Raw genomic sequence first — 18,350 nt, 5'->3', positions numbered from 1 at the left:
GTATGCTATAAGCCTTAACAGGGTAATCATTTGATAAATAATTATTCATAGCAAGAATGTTCACATTAAGAACTGAGGAAGTCCAGGGTCCAAGTGATTTTCTAAATTGTATGTTTGTAATTCAAAGCACTATTTGCTGATTAAAGTACCAAAACTGTAGTCATTCTGAAGCTCAGACTAAACCTACCACACAATCTCATGGTTGCTTTTTTTTTTTGCTCTGTAAATGAGGAAGATATGCATACCTAGTAACATTAAAAATAAATAAATAAAACCTGAAAGATGACATTTCCACACTGCTCTTCACAGTATGTTGTGGAATTGGTCCAAGCTTATCTCTTTCCCTGCCCTTTATGCTTATGCCTGTGAATGCTATTATCTCCAAAACAGAAACATCAAGGTGCCTCAGCAGTTTTGCTGAGGCTGTCTGCCATCCTTACTAATTAACACAGCAGGCAAGAAAACACAGTGAGCAGGAAAATAAGAACAGGCAGGAAGATGCCATTACCATGTAATATAGTCTTCTCCTCTCCAGGTTTATCATCTTCTAGTTTTCCTCTCTTCTGCCTCTTAGCTGTTATTTCATCCAACTCCTTCTGTTCTTCCTGGAAAAATAAAACATGATCTTGACTTTTAAAAAAGTAAATGTTCAGAATGAGATAACAAAATCCAAAATTGCATTACTGTTTATTTGGTTTTATGAATACAATTAATTGTTAAGTGAGATCAGAAATATTTCTGAGCATCAACAGAATACCTTTATCAAAAACAGATTAGCTTGAAAAGCTAAGTACAACTGAAAATAATTAAATATAATCTTTTTATTTATAGACCATGGCTAAGCATCACTGACTCAGTGTGAAGGACATACATTGGTTGGGTTGTTGCTTTTAAAACAAAAAACAAAAAAAACCACCCTTCCCTTTTTCTTAAAATAAACAAGTACAAATTTACGTTCAGTCCTTTCCAAGATGCGCCTGCTTATAAGGATCTTTTGCCAGACTCTACATGTGACACATAGATACAATTCATTTTATTTCCAGTCTTTCAAGTAATTGAATGCACAATATTCAGAACACCCTATTCAAACTCAGAACCAGAAATGTTTCTATTACCCTAAAGCACACCTTCTGGTTGAGACACACTGGATCTCTGTTAGAACCACCACATAATATACTATTGCACCACAATGCATTAGCAGTTTGTGTTTACAGTGTTAAAGTAGTACTTACTTCTGAAGGCTTGGCTACTTCCTTTTCATCAACATACTTTGCCCACGGTCCCAGGAAACCATCAATGTTAGATGCATCATTCTCCTTGAATTTCTTCCTTTTTTCAATTTTCTTTTGTCCTGTTTCAAACACTGTTAGACCTAGAGAAAGAAACAATACACTGCTTGGCTGCTCACATAGATAACACACCTCAAAATCACAGGTCTCATCACATCAATCTAAAACAAACAATAACAAAAGAAATCCAACAACACCATCACCATCACTCCATCCAACACATACACAGGAAAATGGAGAACACGCTTAGGGGCCAAGCACTGCTGACTTATTAGATTATGAACACTGCTAGCCATGTACAGTAACAGAAGAGCCACTTAAACTAGTATTTAATCAAACATGTGCCCATGCATTTGTAGCACTATGTCTGCAAATTGCATGAATGTATTGATTTTCATATTTTAAACAGTGTAGACTTTGAAAAATTAGAGCCTGAACAACTGGCTTCTGACTCCCTCCACCTCTCTCAGTTTCAAACAAAATCCATAAGGACACGAATAAAAAAACAAACAAACAAACACAAAGATCTCCCTAAATCCTAAATACAACTGTGCATTTTAATTCAGTTAAAATTCAGTTATCTATTTCTGAACACTATCCTATTCTTTCATATAAATACTAGCTTATCACAAATTCTCTCAGAACTTCATCCATCAAAACCAGTGTGCAGTTTTCATATAATGCTTTCCTACAGCATCAGTAATACTCCTTTAGGGCAAGGGAGACAAAAAAGATTTTTTATAAACAAAGGAAAATAGGCAACGTGGAAGTTAAAGACAATGGTCATATGAGAGACTGTTATATTGCAGTCAGGAATTTTCTTAAAATAAATGACAAAAACTGCAGTATCAGAAGAATATATTTTACTTTAAGTGATTTAGCCTTAGCCATTTCCTATCTAATATAATTGCTGGATCAAAATAAGTCTATTTTCGATTGCTTGGGAGGAATGAGTGAGGCAACCTTCTACATATTCCATGGACTAGAACAGAGAAATAAAGAATCTTTATATAGGCATGCAAATAAAAAGTTAAAAAAAAATTAATCATGAAGCCACTTTTATTGTTAAATGTCTTGCATCAATGTATTAATTACAAGCACCATGCCTCTGGTAGTCAGTTCTCTCAGTGGAATGCTATGCCTTTACCACTTGGCAACTTTCCAGTGGTTTCTCTTTCCCAAACAGTTTAACTCCTCTTAGCAGAGATAACTTGCAATCCCCAACAGAAATGCTAAAGGTGGCTCACAGAACCCTCAGTTTGCTACCGAGTAACATAATTTAAGTGGTTAGTTAGCATACCATACCAACATCCTAATGCAGACACCACAACCTGGGTCAAGGCAGAATTGAAGAGGACCAAAAAGCTCTGTTCCATATATACAGATCAATCCCATTCGTTCAAAGACACCTGAGAGATTCTAAAGATAGCCTGATAAATCTGCTACTTCAGGAAAACAAATTCCCCCTGTACCTCTGATGTGCAACACATCATCATTGGTAAGTCTTTCATAATTCCCTCCTCTGCCAATACCTACTCCATTTCTTAGTAAAGAAATGATGGAAATAGCCATCAATTTATATAAGATTCTGAAATACTTACCTTGATTTTTTTCAGCTTCTTCTACAGAGCCAATGTACTTGGTAGCAACTTCAGGGTTGTCTATAGAGGGGTCTAATGCATAACCTGGAATAATATAACAAAATAAATGTTATTTTGGACCTTTAACTTTTGCACAACTTTTGTATGCCTTTCTACTAAGTCCATAAAATTATTTCCAGCTGGCACTGAGGGAGCTCAGAATGAAGAAGGATAAATATCTCAAAATTTCATTCACTATTCACTTGACCTCAGTACTGTAGTTAGTACAATATATTACCACAGACTGGCTTGTGTTGGAAGGGACCTTTAAAGATTATCTAGTCTAAATCCCTTGCCATGAGGACTCTGCATGCATTGCAACCAGAATGCTTAATTCTGCACAACAGAGAATACATGCAATAAGCAAACAGTCCACATCAAAAGAGTGAGGCCTCAGAATCTTTCTGGCCTCCCAAGAGGCCTCTAGCCCAGCACCCCACTCCAAGCAAGGTCAACACTGAACTCAGATCAGTCTACTACAATACAAAACATTACTTTCTTGTCACAGCAGCCCACTTTTGTTTTCTGGTGTAAAGGAAAGACTTAACTCTAAATTTACTGTCAGCAATGCATGATTTTAATTGGGTGCTGCTTTAGTTCAGGGCAAAGGCAGTAAGTTGCATTGAAACCAGCCAAAAGGAAGAGGGCAGGGATACAAAAGAAGAGTGGAAGCAAGTGAAGTTTTCTAGGGCTTGATGCATATTCTGTGTGCCCCCTCACAGAAGGGATTTCATCCTCGTATCAAGGCTGGAAAAACTTGTTCCTTCCACATGAAAGCAGTTGCTTTAACTAACATGGAACGTACCAGAAGCAGCAGCAATAGCCTTTAATTGTTAAAAGAATTAAGTATTCACATCATCATTTCCTGATTACTGCTATTGAGTCACGTTAAAAAGCAAAAAAAAACCCAAACAAACCACAACCTGCTGCATTTACTCTTATAAATAATTTATAAAATGTATTAGCATTTTTGTAGATATTCAGGATAATTCACATTTTTTCATTCTGAGATTCTCATTTTAATATGCATCTCTTACACTTTAACTCCATTTCTCCTGAAGCAGATAGGCATGAGCTTCTGTGAAATACAAATAACCTCATGTGGTTTCCAAGGTAGAGGGGTACTGAAGGTTTACTGACCACTGTGGCTTTTTTTTCTTTTTTTCTTTTGTTTAAGACTGCACCCTGGTGGACACAGCACCATTTTTTATTAAACATCACTCAAATGACAAACTGCCTCTTGAGAACCCATAGAGAATTCCTCCGTCTCAGAAAGAAAAAAATTAAATAAAAAGGAAAGAGAAGCAATGAAAGAGAAGTAAATTTTACCACTGGTAGAAGTAACCACACACAAATCCACAGAAATCTTATGGCATACAAATTAATTCTGACATTTCTGCCGATTCACAGAAACAATTATGAAAATCATAAGCAGTGGAAGATTAACCTTTGACCCCCAAAGACCAATAGCTTATAAAAGCACTTGAATGCAAACATATTGAGAACCTATCAACACCAGCCTAATAGCCAAAGGAGACCATCCCCAGCCACTTCTCAGACACACTGCTGTCCTAGAAGATTTTTACTTACATGGATAACCAAACTGAGCAGACACTGTAATCAGACTAATTTAACTACCTGCTTTTATTAAGGCAGTATATCAGTGAGCTCTATTCCTAGCTTATAGCTTGGTTTCTATTAACAGCAGAGAGATATTACTTTGGATTTATGTCAAAATCAATACAGTGGTTTTCTTGTCCTCCAACTGTATTGACAGACTCTGGGACTCTATTTGCTCAGTACTTGTAAAAGAGGGACAGTATTCTAATGAATAAGGGACCCTGGGCCAAGCACAGCTTCCCGTGGAAGCGGAGACTTCTTATAGCTGGATTGAATTTGGTCCAGCATCACTGTCATAGAAAAGCTCTGAACAATTTCTACTTTCTAGTGGGTTATGTGAAAGAGAATCTTTTCTTTCTGGCTGAGACTCCTAAACACAGCTGCAAAAGACAGCTTGCTTTTATCCTACTCAGCTGGTATATATAACGTGCCTTCACTCCTACATCTCCTCTAGTTTCATTTAGAAGGGAGATATTTCATGCTACACTTTAGCACAGAAAGGTACAATTCCACCTACATCCATTACTTCAATGCATCTGAAAATGGTTGGTTAAATAAGCAGGCTTCAATGTGCATTCCATAATGACAGTAAATTCAAGTAAGTTTACGTTGTATTGTGCAGTGCAGCACAGAGGAACTCGAGGTAGCTCACATATGTGAAACAACAGAGCTGGTCTGAATCTGACTGAACCAGCCTGAGAATAAAGCAACCTGGGAATAAAATGTCAACAATTGTAAAAGCTAACAGTGACTGCAGGCACTGCATGTGAGCATACAAAAAACAACCACAAGTGTAATTTTCAAGTCATTTTAAGCTTCACAGTATCAATCTCACTGATACACTAATCCTTTTTAACAGTTACAGAATACTCATAAAGAGCTTTGAAACTCACGGACAGAAGACTGCTTATTATTTAATAAGACATTAATATCTTGTGAAAGAGAGGCTTTAGAATACTAAATGCTGCATGAATGAAGTAGTTCAGTTCCAGCGTAACTACAGGGGGCTGAAGAATAGGACTTAGAATATATATAGAATAGAATATAGAATAGAATATAGAATAACTACAGAGGCTGAAATAGGTATGAAATTATTATTTTTTAACCATATTAAGAACAGAATTGTTCAGTTCAAACTGATCTACAAAGATCATTGAGTACAAATGCCTGACCACATCAGGACAAATCAAAACCTGCAGCATGTTACTGAGGGCATTGTCCTAAAGTCCCTTGAGCACTGACGGGCATTGGGGCATCACCTATCAGGGCAGCCTGTTCCAATGTTTGATCATCCTCCTGGCAAAGAAATGTATCCCAATGCCCATCTGACCCTCCCCTGCTGCAGCTTTGTGCCATTCCCATCCTGCCACTGGTACCAGGGAGCAGAGCCAGATACCTCTCTCTGTTTCCCCTCCTCATAAAGCTGGAGGGAGCAGTGAGGTTCCCTCCCAGCCTCCTTTCCTCCTGGCTGGATATCCCAACCTACTCAGTCCCTTCTCACAAGGTATGCCCATCAGGCATGTTCACACTAATGAACAGTTTGTGTGCCACAGGTAAAAAAAATTCTTAACAACTTTTACACTGAAAGCACACGTATAAACTGCAACATGAATGAGAATGGGCCTGGAGGAAAGCATAGCAGAGATTGGCAAAATGTGCTTGTGATCTAAAAAGGGATGAAGAGAGGAAAACTGAATGGATGAACACAGAAGTAGTTTCGATATGTGAAACATTAAAAGTAACAACCACCCATGGCTTGACAGAACTACTGATAGAAACGTAAGATGGAGTTAAAAGTGTGCAGCACAGAAGGCTCAGGGTGGTATCAGTAAAACCTCTACTGTTATACTCACGAAAAAAACCCTGCAAATTTGTAGATTTTAAAAACATGGGAAAAAAAAAAGTACGGAAATATGGCAGACAAGTGCATCATGAAAGATCTCAAAGCAATTTTGACTCAGATCAAAAGATCTGACTAGATCTCTGGTTTCAAGGTGTTTTCTGTAGATACCTGACCTGCGCATCCCCTGACAACTTTCAGGGAGTCTGAAAGATAGGAGAAGCAAGCTTGCATTACAAATAACCTCCTCAGTTCAGGGGTAAAATGACAGCTTGCAGATCCATTGTGAAGAAAAAATAGAGAACCAAACCAAGTCTAAGACTTGACATTTGCTATGGCATGTTATATGGCTGAACTACAGCATTCTGTCTTAAAAAGACAGGCATCTGACTGCTAACTGCTGGTACCATAGAGACATTCTTGATAAAGAAGCTGAAGTCAGCTTGATCTGTCAGAGATCTGAGAAGTGCATTCAGTATGCTCTCCTGTTTTCCATGGGCTGCAGAGCAGTGACTTGATTATGGTTATAGAATTTTTGAATTTGTATCAAACACGTGAAGGAAAGGCAGATCATTCCCAACAGGTTGCTCACTGCAAACAGAAACTGCAATCTTTAAACCCAATCTGGAAAATATTTCCAGTGCTTGTGCCAATTATACATTCCCAAGTTTCTGGAATGAAGTGAACCTTAGTAAGATGAGTAGGTTTTATCTATTTTAAGCAGGTTACTGGCACTGTCACAGAATCACAGAATGGTGAGGGTTGGAAGGGACCTCAAGGCTCATGAATCTCTAACGCCCCTGCCACATGCAGAGCCACCAAACTCCCCATTTAATACTAGACCAGGCTGCCCAGGGCCCCATCCTATCTACCCTTGAACACCTCCAGGGATGGGGCATTCTGTGAAGAATCAAAGAGCACTTTGTGATTAAATAGTTGGGGAAAAGCAACGATTAAAGAAACATAAGCAATCTGGAATAAGACAAAAACTTAAATTTAAGATACATCCTCAAGCAAAAGGTGTAGCACAGAAATTTGAAAACTCAGATAAGAGGGACAGCAATAAGCACAGGATCCTACTTAAACTGGGCCCAGAGAATAAGAAGATCTGAGCATGCACAGAAAATAGCAGAAGCTAAAACATAATAAACAATGAAATCTGAACATCTTGCTCTAAATTCAGAATTTAGAATTCACAATTGGTAGAACAACATTGCCTAATAATTGTACAGAATGCACTCTCAAGCATGTGAAAATAAGACTGTCTCAACAGCAGGGAAAAAACACGCTGCATGTTGAAGAGCGGTTAAACCAATTCAGATTAACAATTTAATAGCGCTAACAAGCATTAGAGAATCCTTTGGACTGAAATCCCAGGCTTAGGTAGTGGCAAGTAAAATTGCCAGGATATCGTCACTGACTGCTCAGCCAGAAAAGACAGTAATCATGAGATGGTAACAAAGGTGCTAGGCAAAGAACCACAACATTCTTACACAACATACCTGCCCCGTGAAGCAGTCGTTTTAGAGATTCACAAGAAAATAAGTCAACGGAGCAGTGTGAGAAGATTGATTTCAGGACATTTTTACTAAGGATGCATGTTTTAAAAGTGACTACAATGCAGAACAAATAAATAAATAATTCAACATTTTTGAAGAAGCAAAGAAAGCCATGAAAACATTTACTACAATGATCTTAAACTCAAACCAGGAGAGCTATACAAAACAGAGAAGATTTTTAAAAGGAACAGAAAGTAAGCCCCAAAGGATAGAGCCTGTTCTAAATGCAGGGACATTTCAAAGACAGCATGTTGGAGAAAAAGAACTACTGCCTGCCAGCTATTAAAAGACTTAAAAGAGATGAGAGGGAAGTGAGCACAACTGAACAGCACAGTACATAAAAAGAAACTATTAGAAAGTGCTCTTCAATGAGCTGAAGTTGCATTCAAATACGTGAGAAACCAAGAACCAAAGTAGCTTTATATGGAGGAGTCTGGGAAGGCTCTTGTTCTAGAACCTTTCTTTACAGGTAACATGACAAAGTATTACCTCAGAGTGAAATGTCAGGAGACTAAAGAGTCAGATGAGTGGTAAGACGCAGGACCAGATGGTGTTCACCCAAGAGATCTAAAGCCATATCCCAGCATAAAAACTCTCACTTAAAACTGACTTAATACACCGCCCTCTAGACCAGGTTGCTCACAGCCCCATCCAGCCTGGCCTGGAATGCTTCCAGGGAGGGGACATCCACAACATCACTGGGCAACCTTTCCAGTGTCTCACCACCCTCACAGTAAATGATTGATATCTTTATGAAACTGAGTTAAACTGATTATAGGGTACCTCAAAGACACTTTGAAAACACCCCATATCTTTACATGGTCAACTGATCAACAAAAAAGAACACAGATATACTACTACTTGTTTGCCTCTTTCTATTGTTCCTCTTTAGGTATCCACTGCTGCCTTCTTGTCTAAGAGGATCTTGACTGAGATTGATTCTGGCCTTTCTTCAGCTACAGCATGGACATTCTGACCTATGCAAGTGTGAAACAGATAAAGCACTTACAACTGGAAATATTTACTACAGAAGTACATGGGAAAGACTGCCAAAACATACCTGGGCTTTGTCTGTGACTAATATAGAGGTTTCCCACCTAAGATACATTACCTTTCAAGATGATATGTAAAACTACCTTTAAAAAAAAACCACAAATAAGCCCCCTTCCTTAAAATAGTAAGAAAGGACAACAACAAATCCCCATATAAAGGTGCAGACACTGCAGCATTGAGCTGTTTTGGATACATGATCTCATTTATCAGCTTCTCTGTCATGTACCACAGTTGTCCTTCATTTATGGGTGTTGATAACTTACATGCTAGCCATTGCAGATATAAGGCCTCCTGCCTTAGCACAATGCCATCAAGCAGCCTAATAGGGTCCAGGGCTCTCCAGATCTCCAGTTTTCAATTGAGAAATTTACTTTCTGTTCTAACGATATGCTAAGATTTAGTCATTACAAATACAAATGAATTAGATTTATGCCCAGCAACTATACTTGTGTTTCTGTACTTGTCTTTTTCAAGAAGATATTTATGACCTCCTTTTGAAATGGAAAAGAGAATGTCAATGTTTTTAAAAGACAACTTTTTGACAACTTAAACAAATACTATTTTTAAATAGCTCACAAAAAACCTTCTAGTGACTCAAGAAAACACGATCATTTGCTGCACATTCTAGTTTGAACTTTAGCTTCTCAAGGCTAGTTCTTGCAATTTAAACTATCTCAGCCTTTTCAGAGCTCTATTTTCACTGCAGTGAGATCATTATCTGCTGAACATTTCTAGAAAGCTAATATGATAGTTGCACACTTGCCAGTGTTATCAGTCTTAAAAATATTTTTATACTCATGTAACAAAGCCTCTAAAGCAGTTGCTGTGCACTATATAAATATAAATCAACAGCAAGAGCTTTGGGCAGTTTTATTAGTTTTACTCTCCCCCAAACTAAACTTTGCAATGCTTGCCCCCCCAAAAAACAACCAACAGCATATCCAACAGACCATTTTTCCAATATGCATTTAAAGCACACTCAAAATGCACAACCCACACAATGCAATGTTTAATTTCAGTGACCAAAAACCAACCTGCTCAGACCCTGAGTAAGCTCCTACCCGCATCGCCTGCCAACTTCTAACATCAAAATTGCAGTAAAGTAACTTAAATTTATGCTACAGAAGGAGACATCCATTTCTTAATATCTTCATTTTGCTTACATTCTACATCCTAACAACTGAGAAGTACTTATTAGCTAAAATTGTGTAAATATATAAATGTAAAATGAAATAAAAATATTTTATATTTAGCATTTACAGGATTATCTCTAATAAAATTCAAATACAAAGAGAAACTGAGCATGTTATAGTCTCTGACTATAGGTAATTTTTTTCTTCCAAGTTTAGGTATAGCACATGGCTCCCACTGACGCTAGCAATAAAGGAAGGAGTTTTTCAGACGTGAGTCTGCAGGGAATACTCTTCAGAGTACAAATACAAATAAAAAAGGAAACCACAAGGTTTTTCGTGCTCCCAAGTTGACTTTTGTGACCCTACAATCTACACAGCAAGTATCAGAACTTGCTTAGTAGACTGAATTTGAAGAATACAAAGTCAGACTTCACCTGAAAACAAACATTTATGTTGCAAGACAAGCATTTGCAGTCAAGTTTAAAGAAAAACAGAAATAAAAGCTTATAATGTAACAAAGAAGAAAATTAATCGCATTTATATGTCAATACATGGTGGTTTCATTCCTTCAAACGTGACCAAAAGAATGCTTACAATACATACTTTTCAGTATTTTCCTCATAAGAAAACACGTTTTTCATACAATCCATAAAAAGCTTATTCATTTGATACTCAAACTCCTCCAATACTCAATCTTTCATTTTTCAAATGCAACAGATTACAAGTGCAAAGATTCTTCAAGATGAGAAAGAAGCAACCGTGACCATCCACACGACGACACATCACTGGTCACGTCTGTTCTAGAAACACTCCAGCAAATGCACTCTCGCTTAGTCCAATTCCCATTCATCCAACTTGCATCTACAACAAGCAACCACTGAAGAACTATACACCTTAATATGGCTTTCTTTTTGCTTTGTGAGAAACTACCTTTAGTTAGAATCAGATGAAGAAATCTATTTGCATAAAAGATCTTCAATTATTTCTCACATTGAAAACATGGAATTTTGATTTGTTTTCTCCACATAGATTCAGCTAACAAAGGGATTCATTAAGAGCATTTCTGTAGAAGATTGTGTACTTGATTACAGTTTCAAAAGGAATTACAAAATGAGATCACCCAAGTAAATACTATGATCTACAGCAATATGGATTCTCATGCAAAGACTTTTCCCCACATGGACTCCACTGTTAAGGACTTACCATAGGTGACAAATGTCCTTCGTTGTTGCTCAAACATGAAATCATTGATGTGAGCTGGCTCTGCATATCCAGAGAGCATATTTCTAGGTGCAGCCATTTGCTGAGTCCTAAATGGGTTTTCTGGTCCAAACTACGCCAATAACATTAAAAGAAATAAATCAGAGTTACTAATTTGTTATTTTTATGCATGAAAGAAAAGCAAACAAAAACAACAACAAAACAGAAACACAAAAAACAAGGAGAATAGTTATGTCTTTCAAAAAAGGTAATGATAAGCCACTCCAGCTTTCTGTTTCTATTCCTTTAAGTCCACTGAATCAGTCTTAGATCACTATCACAGCCTGAACAGCCTATTTTGCGATTGAACTTTCTAGCCTATATTACCACTACAGAAGACAAATCAGTATCAGCTACTTGACACAAAAGATTTCTATTCATTATGTGGTCAGTTCAAGCACATTCAGAACACAAAACTACAGTGTACTGTTCCTTATAAGGAACAAGTCCTATAAAACTCTTGTAGCTCATACAGAAATTATACTTCACATTTTCATGCATGTAAAAAGCAACTAGGGACTTGTTGTATTACTCTAGAATAAACACTTATGAAACTCTGCCTTGCTTTTTTCTTGCAAGATGACAAATGCTAAAGGCTTCCTGAACATACCACAGACGAGCAAAAGTATTGAAACCGTGAATGCAAACACATACAATACACAGATTAACATCAAAATACATTTATATGTAAGCACTGTGCTTGTCAATCACGTTCACAGCCACCTGAGACTGTTCCACATTAGGCTTCTCTAACACTTACACAAGATAAGACTGTAGTAATTTTAAATCAGTGTTTTTTCCTCACATACCTTATGGATTTGAAATGACCTGCTGGAAGTTGCAAAATGCTACCTTGCTAGGAAAGGATCAGTTTATATGGTTCCACAAAATGTTTTCTAAACGTGAAGTACAAACGATGCAGAAATTTTAGATTGAAGCAGGGTCATCTTAGCATAAATAATTCAAGGAACAGACAGGCTTTTATCTACCTGGAATGCTAGCCTCTGATCTCACAACAGGCAAACTGTACAAAGAAGTTAAATACTGCAAAAAAGTTAAATGCTTGAACAGCTGTTTTCATCCTTTGGATAGCTGTCAGTTATAAAATCCTGTCAGTTACAAAATAGAAAGTGGTTCACGTAGCACTAGGCTATCCAACTTCAGCCTAAAGTGGTTTTCCACCCTACACATCAGAAAATCTTAACTTACTGAAACAACACTGGATGCAAATAGTTGTACTGGAAGTAACTAAGAGTTTGATTTCAAACCTTATAAACAATATATCTGCTAGATTTACAACAATTCATTTTGCAAAGTGACGTGATGAGTAAATAGGAAAAATGTGAAAACAGTAAGAGACTACTTCAGTGCTGTTTGTTTTACTCAATATTTTTTATGTTTTCCAAGCCTTAACTTTAAAGTTCTCATCCTGACAATCACTATTTCTTAGAACAGTTTTCCGCAGAATATTAAAATTCAAAATTAAAATTAGCACCTATGTACCTATCTATGGATAATCTTTTTACAGTTTGCACAAACTAGATTCCTAACTAGAGCAGGCATTCAAAGAAAATATGTCTTATTTCATTTCCACATGAGAATTACAGAGCCTCTAAGTGAAATAAATTTCTGCTGTAAATACCAGCATTGTTTCTTACCTCAGGTGCAAACATGGTCTCATAAGTAGGATTGTACTGAACTTCCTTAATAGCAGGATCAAGATGGACTCCTGTTTCCACATCTTCCTGAAATAAAACAGACGTACAAGAACATCATTTTGCATATTCAGATTTTAAAATGTGTATTACTCCATTTCAGACCAAATTAATGCTGGGTTTCAGGTGGATGTTTTTAGTGCTATAGAAGGAGAAACACTGTTTGGCCACAGTCACTATTTAAAAAAAGGAAAAGAAAAATTGTAAAAGAACACTTACATAAATCTTACATGGCTACTAGTATATTATTTCTTTAAAAAAAAAAAAAGAAAAAAAGATTTATTGCATACACTTTAAACAGTAGCAAGATTAGAAGTAAGCTTTCTTTCACCCAGGATATTTGAAAGCCAGACCTTCTAAAGAAGGGTCAGGTAAAATGGTCACCAATTTGATATCAAAGTGTGAAAGATAGATTTTTACAAAAGGAAAATGGCAGAAGTCACAAGTAACTGCTTTGAGAAATAGCCCCCCAAAAAAGAATCAGACATCAGAGCAAACACATACAACAGCAAGTTTTAGATAATCCAACGACCTCTCATCCCCACATTTTTACCAAAAGGTATAAATGTATAAATGTAACCCAGTTTCAGTTTTAAAACATGTCTCCAAGTCTGCTGAGACAACAATTTAACTTGACAGATGAAGAAAGAGGGGCTAACCAGAAGCATAACTTCTCTAACAACTCAAAGGGAAAAACTCAGAAGTGCACACACAGCTGAAGTAGAAGAGAAGAGATAAAATGGGAAAGCAAAGTCTGATTAGGTGGCAGCGCTCAAAAAGATTTGGCTTCAAAGAGTTCTACAAAGGCTCATTTACTTTGAGCCTAAATTGATGCTGTTCTCCCTCATCCCCCAATTAAGGGCTAAATTTCACACAGGAGAATGTTATTTTGTGGCATTGCTACAAGCATTGCTTCCTGCATCTTCATTCCAGAATAAAGGTATTTATAATGTGCTTGTATATTCATAATATTCCTAACAATTATCCTGAAGGTTGCCCAGCACCAGTATTTCATCAGTGCTTAGCTACAGCAGGATCCAAACGTATCTGCATGTCACAGCTTCACCCTTACCACATACCAATTATTTTTACAGGCAGGTCCAGCCATTGTGCTGCTCCCACTGGAGCCATAGCACTGCCCGCTCTTTGCCTGACCTCATTTCTGTTGTCCCACAAACTTCCTGAGTTACTGGGTCTATATAAAACAGCTCCTGCCACATTCACAGCCCTGACGTTCAAATGTGGTGAACTTACCCAGAAACAGCACAGCAGGCCTAATCCAGTCATTCAGCAACATGACAGACAACACCTCCGCACTCAGCTGGAATAGGAGCACTTCAAAACCATTTCCCAACCTACAATACCTACACACTCTTATTTCCTTGCACAGTTCTACAGCCCGAGGAGGTTTTGCTCTGCCAGGTAGACTTCAGGTCTTATCCACCAGTCTTATCTGAAGAAATGAATAATGTTGATAATATGGCAAAATGTATCTGGCCAACTATCAGTGACATTTAAACAGTTACTAGGGTTCCAGAAATTCAGGCATAGGTTTTTTTTTTTCCCTGTTCTTTCAGAAGTCAAAGAAATCCAGTTTTGCAAAAATGCCAAGAATTGTTCCATTCTGCTATTTTTCCTCCTCCCTTCTCTATGTTCAGTCCTATTACATGCCGTTTGGTAAATGAGAAAAGAAACAGATTGTGTCTTGAAAGCTGATCCTCTGCTGGATGATTATAGCAATTCTGGTTCTCCCTCACTGCTGGTGGAACAGCGCTGAGTCATTTGGAAGCTGCACAATATGTTCGCGTCGAGACCACCACAGGCATATCCCTTCTGCCTGAAAACCACTGAGCCTTGAAAGCAAAGCATGTGTCAGAGTTTTCAGAGCCATGCTCACCAGTTTCTGTACTTTTGAGCATCAGATGATGATTTGCAACTGTGCTGCTGCCGGAGGAAATCAGTTGTCTTTTTTGTGATGCCGTCTCCCTTTAAGTTATATGACAATTTGAACACGTCCCAAGCTCCCAGCTTCACCTGCTCAGTATTTTAAGCACTGGATACCCACAGAGTAATACACAACGTATTCTGAAATGTTAGCCTAACTGAGGCAAATCATTCGTTCTTCGGTCAAGGTCTGATAAATGTCAGTCTGAACAACACTGTGGAACAGTCAGGTAACAAGCACTGAACATGTGCAGTGTCAAGACCCACCATCATTCACTTAGATCACCAATCATTTGACAAAGTGGCAAGCAATCTGCACTGGGGGTGTTCTTTCTATGGAAGCAAAGAATGCAACAGAAACAAGAAGCCCCATCCTCTGCAGATGGCAAACATCACAAGGCACACCGGTATACCTTATTTTAGCTGAACTTGCCCTTCTGATATTGAGGAAGTGGGAAGTTTTAGGAGTTATATTTTATTTAATATGACTTTTTGAAAGACATAACCCAATGGTGCTGCAAACTCCAGGTCCCCACGTTCTCTCTGCCTACCTTAGTGCAGGTAACAAAAGCTCAGCTGTGTGCAGTGGCAACGTTGGGCACTACATACCATGTAAGACACACGTGCTACTGGAAAGGGTCCAAAACACAATATCAAGAACAATCAAAGGCATAAGAAAATATGACGTGAAGAAAACATTGACCAACATGATTTGGCCAAAAAAAAAAAAAAAATTCAGATTATAGAACTTAACAGAAGCCAAGTACAGCAAAACAGTGAAATTGCAGCTTGTTAATCTACTGAAGTTTGGTAAATACAACTTAAATGAGTGTGTGTCCAGATGACAGAGGTATCACCCTTGATACAAGGCAAAAATGGAACAGATGACATCAGTGAAGCACTTAGGGCATTCTCTCTCTCCTTGTGTCTTATAACATGACTGCTACTTCTGCCACATCAGGTTGATTTATAGTTCAGATGTTATTTGGTTAGATATATAAAAATGCTTTGATTCTTAAATGCTTTCCCCTTTTACCTGTTCTCTGTTGTGTTTCATCCCACAACACTACATCACACGCTGTCAGAGGAAGGGCACTCAGGGCTGAACTCTGGAGCATCAGCATTTCCTAAGGAATCTACCTGGAGGCATACAGAAGCTAAGCAGAGACAAGCAAGCGCTTCATTCCAGCTCCCCAGACATCACAGACTGTCTAGCTGCTGCCAAGGTGCCCTCTCTAAATCCTACCATAAAGATCCTGTGGCCACTTTAAAGTTAGCAGAGATAAGAGCATGGGAAATACAAGGGATTTTAAAGCATAAGTATAGTAAACCAGATTAGATTTCCTTTTTATGGGCTCCTTGCACATGCCAGTCCTTCTTCAGGAAAAATATACCTGAGTACCATAAAAAAAACCCATTACAATCCATGAAAGACACTTGATTCGTAAAATGCAAGATAGTTCAATAATAATAATAACAACAACAAAAAAATCTGGAAAATGCATGTTAAAAGTTTCTTTTATAGGCTTGCAAGACAAAAATATCCTTGATTTAAAAGCAGATCAAATTCCTGAAGAACAATCCTAAATAAAAGCAACAAACTACAGTATGGATGCAGCTCATTTTGTTCCTTTGTAATAAGATAATGCTGCTTAGTGCAACTCACAATTCCTTTAATCCACAATGTTTTTAAGTTTCAGCCAAATGTTATAATCCTCATTGTGCTAGCATGTGGCTGTCTTCAAGTTTAATGAGAGCTGTCAATGTACTTAAGAAGCAGAATTTGACAAATTTCAACCATGTGTCTAAACTTGATGCTTAATAGAAGCAAAAGTCATAGCTTTTTGGTTTCATATCTTCCAAGCAAGAAGTTGTGATATATAAGTGGGTTGTCTTTTCTGTTGGACATTTTAGACAACAAACCTCACATTTCCTTCTCTCCAACTAAATTCACTGTTAATTATCCAATAGCTAAAATGTACAGTCGACACTGCACAGAATTTAATTAGCTTACTTACTTTTTAAAATTAAAATGCACTAAATTAAGGCCCCATACCATAAGTTGCACGGGCTTAAGCAGTTTGTTACTTACCCATTCCTACATAAATGTCTTGGCCTGTCAGGTAAACAGTGTGCTCTCCTCCCATACATTTTTAGATTTATTAACAAGAGATGAATGACATTTATAATAAGGCACCAACATAAAGATTTGGTTCTTACCACCTCTTAGTGCGTGTGAATGAGTAAAATTACTAACAGTACATGTTCATCCCAATGACTTGGAAATAATAAAATCAGACTGGCAAGAAAAGCAGATGTCAAATAGTTTAGTTAAGCTATGCTAGATATCCTGCACCTTGCATTCTGTGCAACATATTTTGTGACAACAAATAGAAAAGAAAACAACAACAAAAACACGTTAAAAGAAGTCAGTGTCCCTAACAGACCACCCCACAAGTCATTAAACTTCATTAGTGCTATCCCATGGTTACACAGTGACTGTGAGCCTTTCCTCTCCACAACTGGGCAAGAAACAGATTTTAAAGAACATTAAGAAATGTGAATGAAGTCTACTTTTTTCCCTTGAAGTTATATTTTTCTGGACACCTACATACTGGTACCAGTTCCAACAGATAAAAAAAAATTAGACTTAAGACTCCTAACCCCTTCTTACATTAAATAGAGAACTTCCGGTTTCTGCAGTGGCTCAGCCCAGTTGATTTCAACTTACTGAGCATCCTTCTCCTAAAAACAGGGAATGAGACACTGTAGGTAAATAAGGAACTGTTCCCATCCAAGTCTCACCCTGAGCTGACGCAGATCGGACAAAGAATAAATATTATCTCCCAAAGCAATAGTTGTGACTGCAACACTTCATGTAAAACTGATTTCTTCACAGGATGTGTAATTTCCTACATTTCCTTCAGCATTTTTAATTCCCTAATTCACAAGTTTGCAAGCAACCATAAGATGAATTTTTTTTTGTATCAACAGAAGCTGATGTTAAAGACCAAGTAACTGAGTCTCTGTGTTCGACTGCTTCACACAACATTCTTAATTTACCCCCCCCAAAAAAGGCCAACACATAGACACCATACTTAGCCAGCCTCTGGATATCTAACAGCAGGTGAGCTCTAGATCATCAGACTTTCACTAGGCAAACATATTCTGTGTTTCTCCTCAGTCTGTTAGTTGTAACAGCGTCACAAGTCCTGTTCACAGAACTGGTTGCTTTAAAAACCTTGCTTGTCATACCAAGAGGGTGGTTCACAAGAGATACTGCATAAAGGTGGTACC

At 37.7% G+C, this 18,350-nt stretch overlaps 1 protein-coding gene across 1 annotated transcript in view; it reads right to left on the bottom strand.

Annotated features, from left to right (window-relative positions):
• The window catches only part of CDC40 (cell division cycle 40), a 38,127-nt gene that overhangs the window by 17,469 nt on the left and 2,308 nt on the right, over positions 1-18,350 (bottom strand). Inside the window, exons 2-6 of the mRNA XM_048935303.1 lie at positions 13,053-13,139; positions 11,338-11,467; positions 2,891-2,974; positions 1,233-1,372; positions 509-605 (exon numbers count right to left, since the gene is read on the bottom strand). Of these exons, the coding sequence (XP_048791260.1) occupies positions 509-605; positions 1,233-1,372; positions 2,891-2,974; positions 11,338-11,467; positions 13,053-13,139 (538 nt within the window). The remainder of the gene's footprint in view (positions 1-508; positions 606-1,232; positions 1,373-2,890; positions 2,975-11,337; positions 11,468-13,052; positions 13,140-18,350) is intronic.

This window comes from Lagopus muta, chromosome 2 (assembly GCF_023343835.1).
Source record: "Lagopus muta isolate bLagMut1 chromosome 2, bLagMut1 primary, whole genome shotgun sequence".
In the NCBI taxonomy this organism is placed as follows: Eukaryota; Metazoa; Chordata; class Aves; order Galliformes; family Phasianidae; genus Lagopus; species Lagopus muta.
The sequence above is the reverse complement of the archived record's forward strand: the minus strand, read 5'-3'. Positions and strand labels throughout refer to the sequence as shown.